We start from the raw sequence: 19,278 nt of genomic DNA on the forward strand, positions 1-19,278 counted from the left end.
TGAATACTACAAGTGCTATGTAATATTGTGTCAGTAATCCTAATAACCCTTCTATTGTAGGTGTGGTGGATTTACCGGAGGAAAATCGTGAAGCTGCGTACAATGCCATCACGCTGCCTGAGGAGTTCCATGATTTTGACCAGCCTTTGCCAGATCTTGAGTAAGTAACCTTATTGTACAGGTTTTAGTCTTATGGATTTTCAGGGACTTGAGTGTCGACGACCTGAAGTTCCTGAATAGGTCAGACTGCACCACTACTCTTAGTTCACACAAGGCAAGGGGGCGTACTTTGGTCTTGATTTTGACGCGGGAAGTCGCAGTACTCTGGACTGGTGTAGGCCCAAATGAATGGGCCTAGTCTGGAGCAGACTCCGGGGCTGAATCAGCCGCCAAATCCGCCTGAAGAAAGGGCCGCTCATGGGAAAAAAGTAAGCTAGTGGTCTACATAGACCTCCATTGTGAGGAGGCAGATTAGGACGTGGATTCAGCTCCAAAATCCACCCCCTCTTGCCCCGTGTGAACGGGGCCTTAAGGTGCAGCAGATCTGAGTGCTTAGGCTTCTTCTGTATGAGGCGCGGTTCTGTACATTTTGTAGCAGCCGGTACTGTACTATTCAGTTTCATGGGACAAAACCATGTTGTAGCAGTCACTACCGAGTGCCTGCTTCTGTGTCTAGTAATGAAGAGACTACCATTCTCAGGTGAGCAATGCAGGAGTCAAACGTTGCCCCCAATCCCCGCTGCACCCCTCTCCAAAGCCATTGGTATTGACGCCTGTCCATTATTTAAGTCCTGACTGGCTTCACATTGACTGGTATTTTTCTCTTTTCTAAGTGACATCGATGTGGCCCAGCAGTTCAGCCTAAACCAGAGTCGTGTAGAAGAAATCACCATGAGAGAAGAGGTCGGCAATATCAACATTCTGCAAGACAATGATTTTGGTAGGTATTTACTTCACCTCCAATACTGGTGATCACGTGAGCTTTAGTTATGGAGCAGGACAAAAATAATGCAAAAGATGGCGAAAGTCTGGCCAATAGGGAAGGTGTAGAGAGAGAGAATATCTGTCTTCGTAAAAGTAGTATAGACTGAGCTGAATCCACCCGTCTCCTCTCCCTACATGCCTGTCTTAGTGCATACGTCTAATTCATGTAATATGACATAAGTCTGGTGTATCTCTTCTTGTACTGTGTTGTGACGTTTCCTCTGTTGTTCCTCCTGGAATAATTTGGATATATATTATGTTCCTCCGCAGTCTGATACTGTGCATATACTGATAGTGTCGCTCTAGGAAATCACCCAATTGACACTGGAAATAGTAACGCCCAGTTGTCAATGTATTCCTAGCAGGAAAAGCTACACAAGATACAAGAAGATGTTTCAGATGTACCATAATAATTGTGAAATACAAGTATTTACTAAGACCTAGCTGGAGAGGTGACTGGTCCTTATGACCATAGGTCCTTGTATATAGTATATAATTTACCTAGTCTAGTGATTATAACCCATTATGTGTTTCAGCAGCAAGTAACTTTATTTGTCGAACCAATGCAGACAAACAATTGCTGTGAGAACTGAGATGTCTGTTAGTTCACAATGTACAGTACACACCTCTGTATTAGACGCTTTGTGTTTTCTGAAACGTACATAACCGTTTTCCTAGACCCATGCACTTACTGCCTATCCTCAGAATAGGGGATGAGTGACTGATCAGTAGGGATCCAACTGCTGGGACCCACACAGGTCTCGAGGATGAGATCCCTTGTACCCTCAAGGGGCAGCTCTTGCGTTGCCATTGTATTCCACTCTGACAGTCCCATTCTTGTGACTAGGTCAGACCCCACTGGTTACCCTATGCTGTCAATAAGGTGATAAGTGTTGTTAGTGGGGAAAACCTCTTTATAATGTTGCTGTGTTTTATCTCCTTTCTACCCTTCATGTTGGTTCTTTGTATAGTAATGATATGTTGTCATTGCAGGTGACTTTGGCATGGATGACCGTGAGATGATGCGGGAAGGCAGTGCATTTGAGGATGACATGTTGGTCAGCACCAGCGCCTCTAACCTCTTACTGGAGCCGGAGCAGAACGCCAGTCAGCTGAATGAGAAGAGCAACCACCTGGAGTATGACGAGCAGTATAAAGATGACAATTTTGGAGAGGGCAATGATGGCGGCATACTGGGTACGGACCTGAGCTGACGTCTTGCTTATGTGTTTATGGTCTGAATGATCAGTGGCTATCTAATATCTAGCACCTTCAGCAATAGGGATTCTATACTACTAGGCACTGCTTGTACTGACTGTATGGAGCTGTGCTAGATGGCCGTGCAGGGATTGATGCTGGAAGTTAGTTTGTCTGACCATGACACAAGTCACCTTCCCAGTACGAGAGAGGAAGAATATCTGTAATATATCAGTATTATGGTTATGACTGTGCACAACTCCTTATCAGATTTTTACCGTTCCGTTTTGTTAGATGACAAACTTCTCAGCAACGATGGCGGCGGCATCTTTGACGACCCCCCAGCTATTCCTGAGGAAGGTGTCGCCATGCCAGAGCAGCCTGCCCACGATGATGACATGGATGACGATGATGCCGTCTCCAGTACGTATAGTCCTATATGTATACACACCATAGATGTTTGCCTCTCCATAAGTGTGGCCTGACACTTACGTCCCTCCTAATTTCGTTTCAGTGGGTGGACCCGACAGCCCCGATTCTGTAGATCCTGTGGAGCCCCTGCCAACCATGACTGATCAGACGACTTTGGTTCCCAATGAAGAGGAAGCTTTTGCACTGGAGCCTATTGACATCACAGGTGAGAATCTGTATAATAGATGGGGATTCTTTACTGTAAAAGCAGTAACTGTATGGATGGGGCGATGGTGGATTCATTGTGCAAGGACAAGGAGGGCCTGGATGCCCTGAACGGAAACATCTTACAGGTTATGGTATGAGATTTTGGTATAGACAAGTTGCTCCAGGGTTATATATAGATTTCCACATTGGAGAGGAGAAGGGGCGTGGAGCAATTGGCATCAGCCTCAATACTGTAGTGTTATAGGTTGGAATAGATGGACCTGTCTCTTCATCCAACGTCACCGACTATGCAGCGATTTATTTTTGGTAAATATTTTTTATTTTTTTCATTCATCGTCCATTTAATGACTGATAGTGTTGTAGACTTTGCTATTCCTCAAAAAAAAGGGAATTGTCCAATGGTGTTTTCCCTCATTGTTACTGACCCATCGCCCTTTCTACATATTAGTTAAGGAAACTAAAGCCAAGCGAAAAAGGAAGCTGATCGTGGACAGTGTTAAGGAGTTGGACAGCAAGACCATCCGCGCCCAGCTGAGCGACTACTCCGACATTGTCACCACTCTGGACCTGGCGCCTCCCACAAAGAAGCTGATGATGTGGAAGGAGACGGGCGGCGTGGAGAAGCTCTTCTCTCTGCCCGCTCAGCCGCTGTGGAACGCAAGACTCCTGAAGGTAAACCTTGTCTCCCCGGGTCTTGTGACGTAACAAGATGTCTCCTGTTGTCTGGGTAATGTGCGTTTCTTACCAGTTACGGCCGGCTCACATCACATTATGCCCCAATGTTTGGCCTATACTGGGTTTTTCCAGTCTAGGTGTCAAATTTGGGTTGAAAACTTGATGCCAGCCGGCCTTTAAATGGTGTCTGCTTTGATTATGAAGAGAAAACCTTATAATGTGTGTTTCTTGCCAGCTGTTCACACGTTGCCTCACACCTTTGGTACCCGATGAACTCAGAAAGAGGAGGAAAGGTGGCGAAGCCGATAACTTGGACGAGTTCCTTAAGGAGTTTGAAAATCCTGATGTTCCAAGAGAGGAGATGAGGCAGCAGGATATTATCGGTACATGTCCGGCATTTATCATATATGGGATTCAGACTACTTTACATTCCAGTAGACCCCTGCACACTGCCTTTAAGCGTCCCATCATATGTTGGAGTATATTGGACCTTCCCAATGGAAGGCGGTGCCGAACGCCACTATATAAACACAAGTCATCTATTGACCTCTAAGTTCCAGTCTGCTATACTTCCCTATACACATATTCTAGCATATATCTGCCAAACAGAGGCCTACAGGACACCATTATGGCTTCCCTATGATTACACTTGATGCATATACAGGACAACTGCCAGCATTTATATCAAATGTAAGGTTTGGACGCAATCTGCTCATTGTCTAACAGGGTTATCTAATCTCAGCCGCTTATTCCCAATCCTCAGGGTAGTAGGTAAGTTACAGATCACTGGTGGTCTGACCTTAGGGCCCTTCTGGTCACAATAGTTTGTGTTTTTTGTGGTCAGACCTTCATTTCAATAGGACACCCCTTTATTGTGCAGTAGAGATAGATTGCTGAGATGAGAAAATCCCTTTAATGGAGAAAGTGCCAGAAATTGGTGAACAGCCTAAAAACCTTGTGGGTTAAGCAATGAATCTCTTTGATGGCGGACTGGGCAGGTTCATGGTCTTGTCTCCTGTCATACATATAGATCAGCCCATCTTGGAGGAAGCGAGCAGACTGCAGGAGTCCATGATGGAGGGCAGCAGGACTCAGCTGGATGAGACTGTGATGCCACCACCGCCTCAGCCACAGCAGCAAGGCATCAAACGGGACTCTCAGCAGATGGAACCAGAGCCATTACTTCCTGTGAGTGTGACAGATCATCGCCGACTTCTACTGATGTATAAAACAGGATATTCTGCAAATTGATCTGAAATCTGTGATTGTAAATTTTATGTTCCTGCAGCAAGAGCCTGAGCCTCAGATAGAGATGCCGCCAGTGGAGCTTCCTCCAGAGGAGCCGCAGAATCTCAACGACTTAATTCCCGAACTCAACCTTGTCCCTGAGAAGGAAAAGGAGAAGGAAGATGAAGAGGAGGAAGAGGTAAAGATCACGCTCTCCATAATGTGTCCTATAAGTGACCACCAAGAGAGGGAAAACACTGATAGGTTCCCATAACCAGGTAGAGCAACTCTAGACAGAAGGGAGTATCAAGACTAACGGTTTGTAGGCCAGACTGGATGATCCCTACAGTGCTGGAGGATTTGCCTAATTTGTGACAAGGTGCAGGCCTCCTCCTAAATCGGGTGCCCTGAAATCACACTAGATGTCAGGCGTCATTTAGGTCAGAAAAGTGGCGGTGTGTTTATAATAAGAAGTCCAGTTTATTGCAGATCGGTGGTTCCTGTTCACTAATGGCCCGTGGAGGCTGATAGAACATATCTGTGTGGCGTCAATTCAGTTTTGGGCTGGAAAATTGGAGAATTTCTTTTATACCAGTAACTTGTCTGAAGTTACTAGACAGTAAAATGCAGCGTGCTGTAGGAGTATCGTGTAAATCGCCATCGCTCAGCCGTTTTCTTAAGTCCAAGCCACTAAGCTGTTCCCGTTTCCATCATGATTGACTGATATGAGAAATTGCAGGACCTAAAGGCCGAGGCCCATAATGGAGGCCACTCGAGGCCAATAAGGCGCCATCCATTGTAAAATCATTTATCCTAAGAGGTCTGGGCCGGGGTAGGACACGAGCTGATATCACAGGCCTCCAATTTGGTAGAGTTTTTCTTGAATTTTCTCTCTACAGAACATAACCATTACAGTATAGTGCACATTATATCCTTCTGAAACGTACGGTGGACTCCGTAGCCCATAGAAAAGTCATTTTGCTGACAGCTGCGCTCCGGTTTCCCGCTGAGCGCCTCCATTTGTCATGGTTGTTATCTTGTACAGTAATTGCCACCACTTTGCTTTGTGTACTCGGCGCCCTCGGCCTTCGCTATTGTGTAGTGCGGGATGAGCTATAATCTGCAGCTTATAGATGTAGCATCGCACGGGGAGTCGCCTGTATGCGTCTGCGCTCCCAAAACGACACGCCAGCACGTTGTAATCTCTCTCAGCCAACCAGCTAAAAACATCTGCGATTTTTAACATCTCAATAAAAAAATAAAAAAAATCTGCATCGCCAAATATTTTCTCAGCGCGGAGGCAGGAGACTCATTTGCCGCGTATCAGACAAGCAGGTAGTTTAAGCCGAGAGCTGGGTGCTCGGGAGATATTGAGAAATAGGAATTTATTTTCTCCTTCACTTGTTATCCTATGAATATTAATGGGGATTCGCAGATGTTTCTCTCAGCTCTGTTATTGTTGCGGCAGGAGGAAGACGCCACCGGGACCGAACAGGACCAGGAGGAAAGGCGCTGGAACAAGAGGACTCAGCAGATGCTGCACGGCCTTCAGGTACCGGGCCCTAATCCGCTCGCCGACACCCTACACCACGCCATTGGCGTTCGTTAGTATAATGGACGAGGGAAGCGCCGTGTCTGGCCGCTGTCCTCGCCCATTACAAAGCTGCACATGTAAATTATTAAATTTCTATGGATTATGGGATCTATTTGATATTCACAGCTTATTAATATAGTGATGTTGCCACGGCGGGCTCGTACAGTCTACAGGTGGCTCCAGAAATGGGAGAGGGGGGTACTCTGCAGTTTCAGCACAACACTGTGAACATCTGTGTCATGTGCAGTTTCGCAGGTTTTTGTGCCTCGCCGCATCTGCCGTTTTGGCACAAATAAGGTATTTCACAACAAATCCCATTTCTCTTTATACATTTTTTTTTTTTTTTTTTTTCTCCTTTGGTTAATCAATCCCATTTAACCAAAGCTGTATACAGGTAGTGCCCAGAAGTGCAACTCTGCTGCCGCCATTCACTGGGATGTACACTGTATACAGCTTTGGCCAGGCAGATTGGTGTGGGGTCCAGTTGTCAGACCTCTGCCATATTCTGGCTCTTATTATACACGGCCAGCAGTGCAGGAACTGGTTTTGATGCCAGAAGTGAATGTATCACGGGATGTCATCAGACTGCGTTCCGAGAAACTCTGCCCCCAACTCGCACATGGTTGTGTAAATGGGCCCATGTCTGCTACAAGGCCTTACTAGGTGAAGATCCCCTTATGGTCACCGGCCATATTAAACCTGGTCCTCTAGAAGGGTAAGTTCACATGGAGTTTTTTGGTCAGGATTTTGAGGCCATACCCGCCTCAAAATCCTGAACCAAAAGACGGCTCCCATTGAAACGGAACTGATCAGTTCATTTCGTTCCGGCTCCTGGAAAAAGAAGCGACATGCTCATTCTTTCAGGCGGACTCTCCTCGTGACATCCACCTGAAGACACTCCCGACCAGACCCATTCATTTGGGCCTAATCCGGAGTGGAGTGCGCGCCTGGATGTTGGTGCATCGGCATCCAGTCGCAGTTACCTGTATTTCGGAGCCGGAAACTGAGGCGGCCTCCGCCTCACGTTCCGATCCAAAAAACCCCGTGTGAACTTACCCTAAAGTATTCAGCGGATGTTTCCGTTTCTATCTCTTTTGCCATTAACATCATTGTCTCACCCTTCCCGTTTTCAGAGAGTCCTCGCCAGAACAGGCGCAGAGTCCATCAGTTTGCTCGACCTGTGTCGAAACACCAACCGGAAGCAGGCCGCCGCCAAGTTCTACAGCTTCCTCGTCCTTAAAAAGCAACAGGCGATTGAACTTACCCAGGTGGAGCCCTACAGCGACATCATTGCCACGCCAGGACCAAGATTTCACGTGGTGTAATTCCCTTCGGCAGCCGCCAAAGCAAGCGACTTCACCCCCTGTACGAACCTGTACGCTGGAGCTCGCATGGCAGAGCGGTGTAATAAAAAGGCTTCCCCGAACTCCATGCCGGTCAGCACCAGGTCACGTCGGGGAACTCACCCCCCTCCCCCCCCCCCCCCCCCTGGCTATTCTATTATTGGTTTTTGGCTGGTTTAATATGTACAAAGTTTGTCCCCTTTATTATTGGTTTTTCCTTTAATGTAACATCTATTTTTATGGGTTTTACGTGTGGATGGGTGAATGTGATCTTCTATATTTTAGTGGCAGTGAGGAAATGCTGAGGACAGGGGTGTGCAGTATTGATCGACACGCCGAACATCTACATCATCCACCTCACATAACTCGTCTGCCTCGTGTTTGACCTTTTGCAGCAGAAAAATGGTATTAATAAATAAACCTACCCCCTTCATTATTTTTGGTTGCTTAGATGTAGAAAAACATGGCCGCTGTCTTCCAAAAACACCACCACATCTGTGTGGTATTGCAGCTCAGCCCTGTTTCCTTCCATCGAGCCAAGCTGCAATACCGGACATAACCTATGGGCAGGTGTGGCGCTGTTTTTGCAAAAAGTTCTGCCATGTTTTTCTAAAGAGAGATCCTTCCGCCATCTCCAGTTTTCTTCATTCTTTAATAGGCGCCACTCCACCGGTTGGAATTTTTCCTCCGGCCCCCGCTGTGTCTGAGTGAACACTATTTTGGTGTCAAGTGGGTGGGGCTAACAAGGCTCCGATCAGATGGCTCAGAATCATGCAGCCCCCTCGCCTGACACCACCCACTTGACATTAGGGAGTCTAGTCGGGCACCAAAATGAACAGCCTTGATGGTTCAGGGACGGCGGGGGCTAGAGAACTTCTGACCGTGCTGACACCAGAGGAACCGCGCCTATTAGAGGATGAACGGAGCTGGTTGAAATTTGCAGAGGTTTCCTGCCTTCTTTTGGATTGCAGTGTCCATGCCAGGCTGGTGTGACTAGTCCTGGGGTCTTCAGTTTTGTTCACCGGGTTCACTTACTGGTTTTATGATAAGTGGTCTGTGCTCAGTGGGATTGCACAGTGGATTTTTTGGGGGATAACCTGTGTGTGTGTATATATATAACCCTACATTTCGGGGACACTCCTATACATTTGTGGTCTTCTAATAACGGTCTTCTAATAACTGCAGCTGCGGGGTCTTACATGTTGGTGTCCATTCACTGGGATGTAAAATCCCTTTAAGGACCTACTGATACAGCGATCCTATCCAGGTGAGCGGTATTGTAGTGTGCATTCATTTTACATATTGATAGCCTATCCTTTAGGATGAGTGATCAGTATTGAATAGGTGGGGTCTGACGCTTAGGACTCCCACAGATCAGCTCTTTGAAGAGACTGCGGCCTCTTCCCAGTGCTGATGACATCACATTTATCGGTCACATGGTACGGCAGCAGATCGTTCCCCTACAAGTGAATGATTATGGACCTATTTCTTGATGGCCGATCCTTAAGATAGTTTGTCAGTATATAACTGGTAGGGGGGTCTGCCCCCCGGGTCCCCCTGCTGATCAGCTGGCTGAATGACTACCAAGCACAGCCCCTATGATAGGCACAGCGCTGTGCTTGGTTGTCATTCAGACAGCTGATCAGCAGGGGGACCGGGGGGGCTAACCCCCTACCAGTTATATACTGACAAGCTATCCTAAGGATCGGCCATCAATAAATAGGTCCTAGAAAACCCCTATAAGCCGAGGAAATTGGATCCCCATATGGGGTCTCAAAAGTAGGACCCCAGTGATGAGACCACACGGACCCTGGTGTGGAGATCTGCGCAGTGTCCGCCTTTTTGATTGGGTTCCCAACCCATAATATGGCAGCCCCATACATGGCAGTGTCTTTATGGTCTTTTTGGGTTTTTTTGCCTTTGGTTTTTTGTTTTTTTTTCTTGGCTTTTATTCTACTTTTATAGTAGTAAATGTAAAATATTCCTGTAAATAATAACATTTTAGTATTTTAAGGCATTAAATAAATAAATACATTTCTGCCGCCTTTTTGTAATTTTTCACTTGTTACAGAAGTGTCTTGTAAAATCTCTTCCTTGTGTTCTAGAAGTGGATTCTGGGCTTGTAGGAGGGGGGGGGACAGGTCGCGCCCTCCAGCCGTGAATGCCTTATAGGATTCATAGTAATGGTTCTAACTCCGACGTGTTCTGTGTGACCGGGTACAGTTTAGTATCATGGCTACCGCTTGGCTAATGTTGGCTCCTCCAATTATGTACGTTCTCCTGTAAGTCGCTTAGGATAGGTGGCGCTATATTACCTGGGTCCCACTAAAATCAATGAGGGGTGCTGGGTGCAGTACTATACCAGGTCCAGGTGTCCAACCCCCCATAGATTACATTGATGACCTTTCCTGTGGATGATATGAAAACTCCATTTGGGACTGGACAACCCCTTTAAAGGGTTTTCACTAGACAGCGCCCCCAAGCACTCCTGGAATTTGCCAGGGGTCACCTTAGCCTGGCCCTATAGAAACTGTTTTCCCTCTGTTCTGGCCCATAGAGGGCCCCATACCTACAATATAAATCCATATGCCCTAATTTGGACTATGGTGGGACACCCCTTGTAGAAGGAACTCCACCTGTAACCATGACATGGAGTAGTTACTTATCATTGTGCTGTTACTTTGTTGTTCTTCCTGGAAATGTTTCCAGTGACAGCGGGATATTACTGGTCACTATTTAGTCATACATTTCCAGGAGGGATAAAGGAGGGACTAGAGGTTCTAAAATGATCAGGAAAGTTTGTAGTTAATCTTTGGGTAGAATCAATCAGCCATATTGTCTGTGTAGCCATCATGTGTACGGTCCTGCTGGACATTACTGCTATATACTCCTTTATAATGTCTGTACTGCTATATATATATACTCGCACACTTCCTCCATTAATACTGCACACTCCTGTTTAGTTTATACAATGCACAAGCCAATATCTGGTGTCTGTAGGTTTCGTTTGCGTTCCTGGTCTCTAATCTGACTCCCTACTACAACACCCAGCATACCCGGACAGCTGCAGGCTCTTGGCATGCTGGAAGTTGTAGTATCACGTCAGGTGCAGAGCCACGGGTTAGAGATCCTACTTAATTTCTGCAAGATTATCACATAATCTATTTGAGGTGGACGGGGGAAAAGTGCCCTCTTAAACATGACCCTGAGCCGGAAGACATGACACTTTAAAGTGAATCTCCATCCTGGTACACGGTTGCGTCTGAAATGATATTATGATATAACTATAGCAGCTGGAGCTCCAAATCCTCAGCCTTGTGAAATTTATCATTTTGCGGCCACCACTAGAGGGAGCTCCGGAATCATTCTGCTTGTTTTCAGTATTCTGTAAGCTCATGAGCTCCCTCTAGTGGTGGCTGCAGACAACCAGAGTTTTATCCTATAGTTCCTATATGTCTAGGCCGGGGGATTGGACCTCTATCCAACTTTATCACTTTTGTTAAATGGAGATTCACCTTAATTTTACCCCATTATGTGTAGTTGTTATTTTTGCAAAAGTTGTACTATGTTTTTACACCCCCACCCTCAAAAATATGACCGTAATTGCAAATAATTTAAGAATTTGTCGCAGTTTCCTGGCCCACCATGATGTAAAAATCAAAGCTTTAAGCACGCTTGGCTCTTTTCTATTTGACGTGCCTCGGAACCCCCTCCCCTTTGTATAAAGAGATTGTAGATAACATGGATGTTCTAATTCTAGAGATGAATCTTGTTACTTGTTTCACATTTTGTCGGTTTTTGTTGCTTCTTGAGGATAATTGTTCATGGATATAGTTGATATGCTGTGTTATGTATAACTTTTCTAATAAAAGCCTGGAGAATCTTTAGCCCTGTGTGTTTGGTTTTCTTCGGAGAAGCGTCTTGGGTGAAGCACTGCAAGAGAACTCATTTGCATACTGAAGAAGACTCTGATTTCTACGGAACGCCCTCTCCCTGTGTCTTCTTCCGTCCTGGGTTTCAATCTTCTAGGCCTCGGTCTGAGCCGACTGCGCATGCCCGGGCCAAAAGAAAATGGCTGCTAACCCCAGTTTACTGTGTAAGCGGCCATTTTCTTGTGGCCCGGGCATGCGCAGTTGGCTCTGTCTGAGACCTAGAAGACTGAAACCCAGGATGGAATACAACACAGGGAGAGGGCGTTCCAGAAGAAAGATAGATTTCTCTCACAGCATTGGAGATGCCCCCAGTGCTGTTTGAGTGCTAGGACCGCCCCCAGTGCTACGAGAGAACTCATTTGCATACTGAAGAAAACTGTTTCTACGGAACGGCGGCGCGGAGAAGACATCTAAAGATAGGAGACGAATAGCCTTTCTTAAGGCTATTCCTACGTGTTAGAAAAAAAGGGTATCCAGTGATAGGGTCCCTTTAAAATACCGTATATACGCGAGTATAAGCCGAATTTTTCAGCCCAGTTTTTGTGCTGAAAAAGGCCCCCTTGGCTTATGCTCGAGTCAGGCAAAAAAAAATTATTTTTTTTGTGTGTGTGTGGGAAGGATGGGGGGTTCCTATGACCAGCCACAATAGTAATGTATAGAATCTCCCATAAAATAATGGGGAAAAAAAGCTTTAAAAAAAAATATCAAAAATAAAAGTTGTAAATCGCTCCTTTCCCTAGAATACATATAAAAGTAGAAAATGACTGTGACACACAAATACATTAGGTCTCCCTGTGTCTGACAGTGCCCGGTCTACTGAATATAGGGGACCTGCAGTGCTCCTGTGCCATCAGGAAGGGGTTAATAGGAGCACTGCAGATACCCTATAGTCAGCCAGGCTGAACTCCAAGTGGGAGAAAAAAAAGTCCTCAAGCTCAGGAAAGGGGCAGACAGACAACCAAAACACCCCCTCCCCTTCCCCAGCAACTACCGCACCCAAAAACTCCAACCATTTTAATTTTTGAAGTTTTCCAGTAGCTGCTGCATTCCCCCGATTTTTTTTTTTTTTTTTCCCCTATCAGTATGTCTTTGTAGAATGGGAGGAAATCCACGCAAACACGGGGAGAACATACAAACTCCTTGCAGATGTTGTTCCTGGCGGGATTCAAACCCAGGACTCCAGTGCTGCAAGGCTGCAGTGCTAACCACTGAGCCACCGTGATGCCCTGATCACCTTGGATTCTATGGCCTAGCCTGTGACTTTACCTGATCAAAAACTCGAGACAAGTCCCAGTTCACCCACCTGAGACGGCCGGGCCGCAGAGTAACTTCTCCGTTATGGAGCGCCTCCTTCCCTCCCTCCGTAAGATAAACCTTGTCGTTCTGTTCCTAATCCGATCTAGCTTTGTGCCAAATCCCAAATTCCCTTCAGATGGTAAGAAATACAAGTTGTATATTAGATAAGATGGACTTGTTCCTATCTAGGAGCCGGAGGCATCTGCAGCCTGACATTGATATAGAGTTTCCTGCCAAGTAAAGGATATCTGAAGACGCCTTACTTTGCAGTCTTGCCAGTCCAATCCCTTGCAGGAAATCTAGCAGCTCTGTGTGAATGATGTCCTGAAGTGCAAGAGTGAAATGTCTGTAATTCTGCACTGGATGTCACATTATCACATCTTCTATAGAATATCCTGCAATATACCAAATACATCCCTTATATAATGCATATCTATAGGCGGTGTAAACCCAATGCAACATTATCCAGCATAGTCCAGCTCAGTAGAACCAGAGGAGGTCAAGATGTTCGGGCCACCATACAGATGGTATGATGTCCTATTATGTTCATATCACTGGCCAAGCTGTTGATGCAGCTCTTCCTCCTCTCCCAGTTGGAACTCACAGCAATGTCTAGAAACTGTTGTCCCACAAATAATACTGATCCCTGCCAAGGGATAAGTGGCTGATCGGTGGCAGTCACTGATGAGAAGAATGGGATCCACAATGAAGGTAGTAGGGGGGCACATGTTTACTTTGTTGTCTGAGGCCTCAGCGGTCCAATGGGGGCCTTTGACGTCATCCAGTAGAGCTGAGGAAAGGTGAATATGATTTGTTTATTAATCTGCACCTCTGCTTATCCTATTCGGGGGTCTAAGGAAACCCCAAGTGTATAATACTGATTCATGGGTGGCAGACCCAAAGGTTTCAAGTCCAAAATTTAGGTCAAATCTGATTTGCTCATCCGCTATCAATAATAAATTATACATGGCTACCGTGGCCATTTTAATGATTCCCATCTCCCTATTGCATGAGAAGACTCGTAAGCAGTTCTTCCTCTCCTGGTAATATTATATCCTCCACCTGAACAGCGGCTCTTCTATTAAATGTGACATTTTATGCACGGTCAGGATCAGAACATTTCCATATCGTTCCCATTATGCCGAGCGTGATTATGAGGAGGATGAGATTGTAGAATTCGTGTTCCCTTCAAAGACGTTCATCAGCTCCAACCTCCGAGACACCACAGAATCCCCACAGAGGCGGCTCGCACTGCGGCTGAACTCATGCGATGCCTCTTTTTGTCCAGCTACGCTCATCTCCATTTTTGTAAAGAAGAACCGATGAAGAAAAACCTGTAAGAGTGGCAAAAAGTGTGAAAAAGCAAAGTTATGCTCTTAATATAGTCATAAGTTCCAACAAATCTCCAAACACTCTTGGGTTCCCGGCTCATGGGCTCTCTCATTTGTCAGTCTACCACTACGTATACTCACCTTCCACAACTTCTACAGCATCGGTCAAGTCCATTCTGTGGTTCCTTGATGGGCTTTCCTTACATGGTCACAGATAGTAAAAGTGAAATCAGACAAGAAGTGGCAGGGGACCACCGGACTGCCAAAGACCTTCTCACCAGGAGGAATTGGATTCAGGGAACCCCATTTTCCCAACAGGTGATGTTCCAAGATGTGGGACCCGTACTCACTAGTCATTCCTTGATGGTCTTTCCTTACATGGTCACAAATCGTAGAAGTGAAATCAGACAAGAAGTGGCAGGGGACCACCGGACTACCAATGGACATCTCATCAGGGAACCACCGAACTACCAATGGGCATCTCATCGGGGAACCACCGAACTACCAATGGACATCTCATCAGGGAACCACCGAACTACCAATGGACATCTCATCAGGGAACCACCGAACTACCAATGGACAGCTCATCAGGGAACCACCGAACTACCAATGGACATCTCATCAGGGAACCACTACCAATGGGCATCTCATCAGGGAACCACCGAACTACCAATGGGCATCTCATCAGGGAACCACCGAACTACCAATGGACATTTCATCAGGGAACCACCGAACTACCAATGGGCATCTCATCAGGGAACCACCGAACTACTAATGGACATCTCATCAGGGAACCACCGAACTACCAATGGACATCTCATCAGGGAACCACCGAACTACCAATGGACAGCTCATCAGGGAACCACCGAACTACCAATGGACATCTCATCAGGGAACCACTACCAATGGACATCTCATCAGGGAACCACCGAACTACCAATGGACAGCTCATCAGGGAACCACCGAACTACCAATGGACATCTCATCAGGGAACCACCGAACTACCAATGGACATCTCATCAGGGAACCACCGAACTACCAATGGACAGCTCATCAGGGAACCACCGAACTACCAATGGACATCTCATCAGGGAACCACCGAACTACCAATGGACATCCCATCAGGGAACCACCGAACTACCAATGGACATCTCATCAGGGAACCACCGAACTACCAATGGACATCCCATCAGGGAACCACCGAAATACCAATTGATTGTAGATTTTATTATTTTTTATTTTCTGTATTTTCTGATTATGGGGCGGCCGTCCTGCCTGAGCTTCTCCTGTTCACAGCATTTAGGTGATATGCTTTACAGCACAGTCATAGCCATAGGCAACAATAGACTGGAGCTGTGGCGTAGGAATAGCAATAGGAATAGCAGGACCCCAAAGCGAGCTTTTGACATGACCCCCCCCCCCCCCCCTTGACCGACCGACCGACCGACCCCTGCGGACGCACAAACCGCATTCCTGCACACAGTATTATGCCCCATAGTGGCTCCTGCACACAGTATTATGTCCCATAGCGGCCCCTGCACACAGTATTATGCCCCATAGTGGCCCCTGCACACAGTATTATGCCCCATAGTGGCCCCTGCACACAGTATTATGCCCCATAGTGGCTCCTGCACACAGTATTATGTCCCATAGTGGCTCCTCCACACAGTATTATGTCCCATAGCGGCCCCTGCACACAGTATTATGCCCCATAGTGGCCCCTGCACACAGTATTATGCCCCATAGTGGCTCCTGCACACAGTATTATGTCCCATAGCGGCCCCTGCACACAGTATTATGCCCCATAGTGGCCCCTGCACACAGTATTATGCCCCATAGTGGCCCCTGCACACAGTATTTTGCCCCATAGTGGCCCCTGCACACAGTATTTTGCCCCATAGTGGCCCCTGCACACAGTATTATGCCCCATAGTGGCCCCTGCACACAGTATTTTGCCCCATAGTGGCCCCTGCACACAGTATTATGCCCCATAGTGGCCCCGAACACAGTATTATGCCCCATAGTGGCCCCTGTACACAGTATTGTGCGCCATTGTGGACACCCATGAACAATTATTATACTCTGGGGTCTTTTCACACCCCAGAGTATAATGAATGGAGGAGACCCAGGGGAGGATACAAACATATAAAACACTTGTTACTTACCTCTCTTGGGCTCCAGCGCATTCCCCACTGATGTTGGCCATCTTCAATGTTAGAAGAGATGTCACTTCAGCCGCGCCTGCGTTGTGATGCATTATGACCTGGCTTCACCAAATAGACCTGAAACCTTCCGGAGCCCAGAAGAGGTAAGTAACAGCGTTTTTTATGTTCCCTCACCTCTCCTAGCCCTCCGATCATTATATTTCAGGGTCTGAAAAGACCCCCCGAATATAATGATAGTGGAGTTTGCGGGCCAGCGACCTTACATACCAATACCCTCTCCTGCTCACAGCCGCTCCGCAAAAGGAGAAGCACCAGTGACTGTGAGCAGGAGTAAGGGGGGTAAGTAAATAGGGCCCTTTACCTGCTGGAGTTACTCGCCGGGCTCCTAATGTTCAGGGCCCTGTGTCAGATGCTACCGCTGCTAACACTCTAGGTACGCCCCTGGATGTAATGATTGATCAGTGGTGATATCTACTGAGGGGTTATCTTCTATTGTACACCTGTCGGTAATGTAAATGAGGTGATTGCTCCAAAGAAAACCCCTACAGAATTGCCAAATTATTAGGCTTAGTGGCCAGCGTGAAAATTGCAGAATATAGTACTTAAAAAAAAATATATATAGCTATGTAGAAAAAAAAGATTCCATAGGGGCCACTATGAAACATTATACTGTGTGGAGGGGCCACTATAGGACATTATACTTTGTACAGGGACTGCTATGGGACATTATATCTGGAGGCCACTTTGGGACATTATAGTGTGTGTAAATGGGGGAATTATACTATGTGGGGGCCAGGAAAGGGGGCGCTATATCTTGTGGGGGGGGGGGGCAAGTCAAAAATTTGCTATGGAGCCCAATGCTAGTTACGTCCCTGATATAGATAGATAGATAGATAGATAGATAGATAGATAGATAGATAGGAGATAAAGAGATAGATAGATAGATAGATAGATAGATAGATGATAGATAGATAGATAGATAGATAGATAGATAGATAGGTGATAGATAGATAGATAGATAGGAGATAGATAGATAGATAGATAGATAGAGAGATAGATAGATAGATAGATAGATAGATAGATAGATAGATAGATAGGGAGATAGGGAGATAGATAGATAGATAGATAGATAGATAGATAGATAGATAGATAGATGATTGATAGATAGATAGATAGATAGATAGATAGATAGATAGATAGATAGGTGGTAGATAGATAGATAGGAGATAGATAGATAGATAGATAGATAGATAGATAGGAGATAGATAGATAGATAGATAGATAGATAGATAGATAGATAGATAGATAGATAGATAGATAGATAGATAGATAGAAGATAGATAGATGATGGATAGATGATGGATAGATAGATAGATAGATAGATAGATAGATAGATAGATAGATAGATGATAGATAGATAGATAGATAGATAGATAGATAGATAGATAGATGATAGATAGATAGATAGATAGATAGATAGGTGGTAGATAGATAGATAGGAGATAGATAGATAGATAGATAGATAGATAGGGAGATAGATAGATAGGAGATAGATAGAAGATAGATAGATGATAGATAGATAGATAGATAGATAGATAGATAGATAGATAGATAGATAGGAAATAGATAGATAGATCGTCGCAAAATTAAAAATAAGAAAAATTCTTTAAAAAATTTCACCGAAAAACTTTGCTTAAAAACTAGACAATTTTTGACAACACCTTCCTGTGAAATGTTGCTGTATTACCAGTGTTAGTAAGTATGGATCTGTAATGATATTGTATACAGGAGTTATGTCTGTAAGATGTTGGTGGGATCGGATTTTATGTCGCGGACTCTGATAGCCGTCCATTTTTAACTGGAGAAAGACGGCGATGATAAAACGCCCCCGAGGGATTCTCACGGCTGTCATTGTAAATCCCAGATCTAAAGGGCAATGTTTAGAGATGACAATTTATACACCGGCAGCGGAGCAAGTCCGTGACTACAAAATAAACCTGTCTGGACCGCGGCGTGCCAGGATGCGGCAGAATAAATATTCCCTCCATATCTGTGAAGGCTCCTCAGTGAACCATGTAGTCACCGACTCCTTTATTATAGACAGGAGTCAGCTCAGCAATTCTTCAGGGTCAGCGACTAATATTATGCGTTCATGCCAATGATGAAGATTTCTATTCAAGTGCACAAAACCTCTTAACCTGGATGTAGCAGAGCCAGAAGTGTTCCTGCTTACTGGAATTTATGCGTGAAGTCTATGTCCAATTGCAACACCGATTGTGCCCTTAAAGGGTTAATCTGTATAGCGGAAACCTATAGGATTTTTATACTTTTTGTATCAATTTGTTACAATTTTTTGATTGTTCTTCCAATCCTTCCCCTTGACAATAACCCGATTGCAAAGTGTTCCCAAGCAATGGTCTGTGGGAAAACCTGACAATAAGTGTTCAGTTTCCCTGCAGCACCGCCACAGGAGGAAATAAGTATTACACCGCACCCACTCAAATCAATAGGTTATCTGTGTGATGTGGGATGGGACAGGTCCTCCAGAGATAGGGACGCTCTTTCTTACCTCTCACATTCTGGTCAAGAGATGAGGAGCCTGAACTGAGGACCCCCTCAAAACTGAACTCAAATAATTCCGGAAATATATTTTCTTTTATAGGGAACAATCCCTTTAAAGGGATTTCTCATACCTACCAGCCATCTTGGCACCAGCAGGACAGTCCCAGGTTCCGGGTGCGGGCCAGGTGGTAGGGGTGATGTTACTATGTTACGCCAGCTGGTCCCAAGGTGGTGGCAGCAGAAACATTATAGAGTTAGGGGGTATCTATATACAGTGGGGGGCATTATACTATGGGGCCAAATTAAGGGGGGCATTATACTGTGGGTGGCATC

The 19,278-nt window shown here is 45.6% G+C and overlaps 1 protein-coding gene across 2 annotated transcripts in view; it reads left to right on the plus strand.

Moving 5' to 3' along the window:
- RAD21 (RAD21 cohesin complex component) overlaps positions 1–19,278 on the plus strand; it is a 273,983-nt gene that overhangs the window by 10,206 nt on the left and 244,499 nt on the right. The window contains exons 4-14 of one of the 2 annotated variants that reach the window (XR_012715437.1): positions 61–160; positions 834–940; positions 1,978–2,181; positions 2,476–2,604; positions 2,696–2,818; positions 3,269–3,492; positions 3,731–3,878; positions 4,526–4,683; positions 4,784–4,921; positions 6,191–6,274; positions 7,450–10,562. Coding sequence is in view for 1 of the 2 variants with exons in the window: in XM_075270265.1 (XP_075126366.1) it covers positions 61–160; positions 834–940; positions 1,978–2,181; positions 2,476–2,604; positions 2,696–2,818; positions 3,269–3,492; positions 3,731–3,878; positions 4,526–4,683; positions 4,784–4,921; positions 6,191–6,274; positions 7,450–7,641 (1,607 nt within the window). In the remaining variant the exon portion in view is untranslated. Of the gene's footprint in view, positions 1–60; positions 161–833; positions 941–1,977; positions 2,182–2,475; positions 2,605–2,695; positions 2,819–3,268; positions 3,493–3,730; positions 3,879–4,525; positions 4,684–4,783; positions 4,922–6,190; positions 6,275–7,449; positions 11,547–19,278 lie in introns of those variants that run through there. The other variant, XM_075270265.1, reaches the window with a different exon arrangement.

This window comes from Leptodactylus fuscus, chromosome 4, assembly GCF_031893055.1.
Source record: "Leptodactylus fuscus isolate aLepFus1 chromosome 4, aLepFus1.hap2, whole genome shotgun sequence".
Lineage (NCBI taxonomy): Eukaryota > Metazoa > Chordata > Amphibia > Anura > Leptodactylidae > Leptodactylus > Leptodactylus fuscus.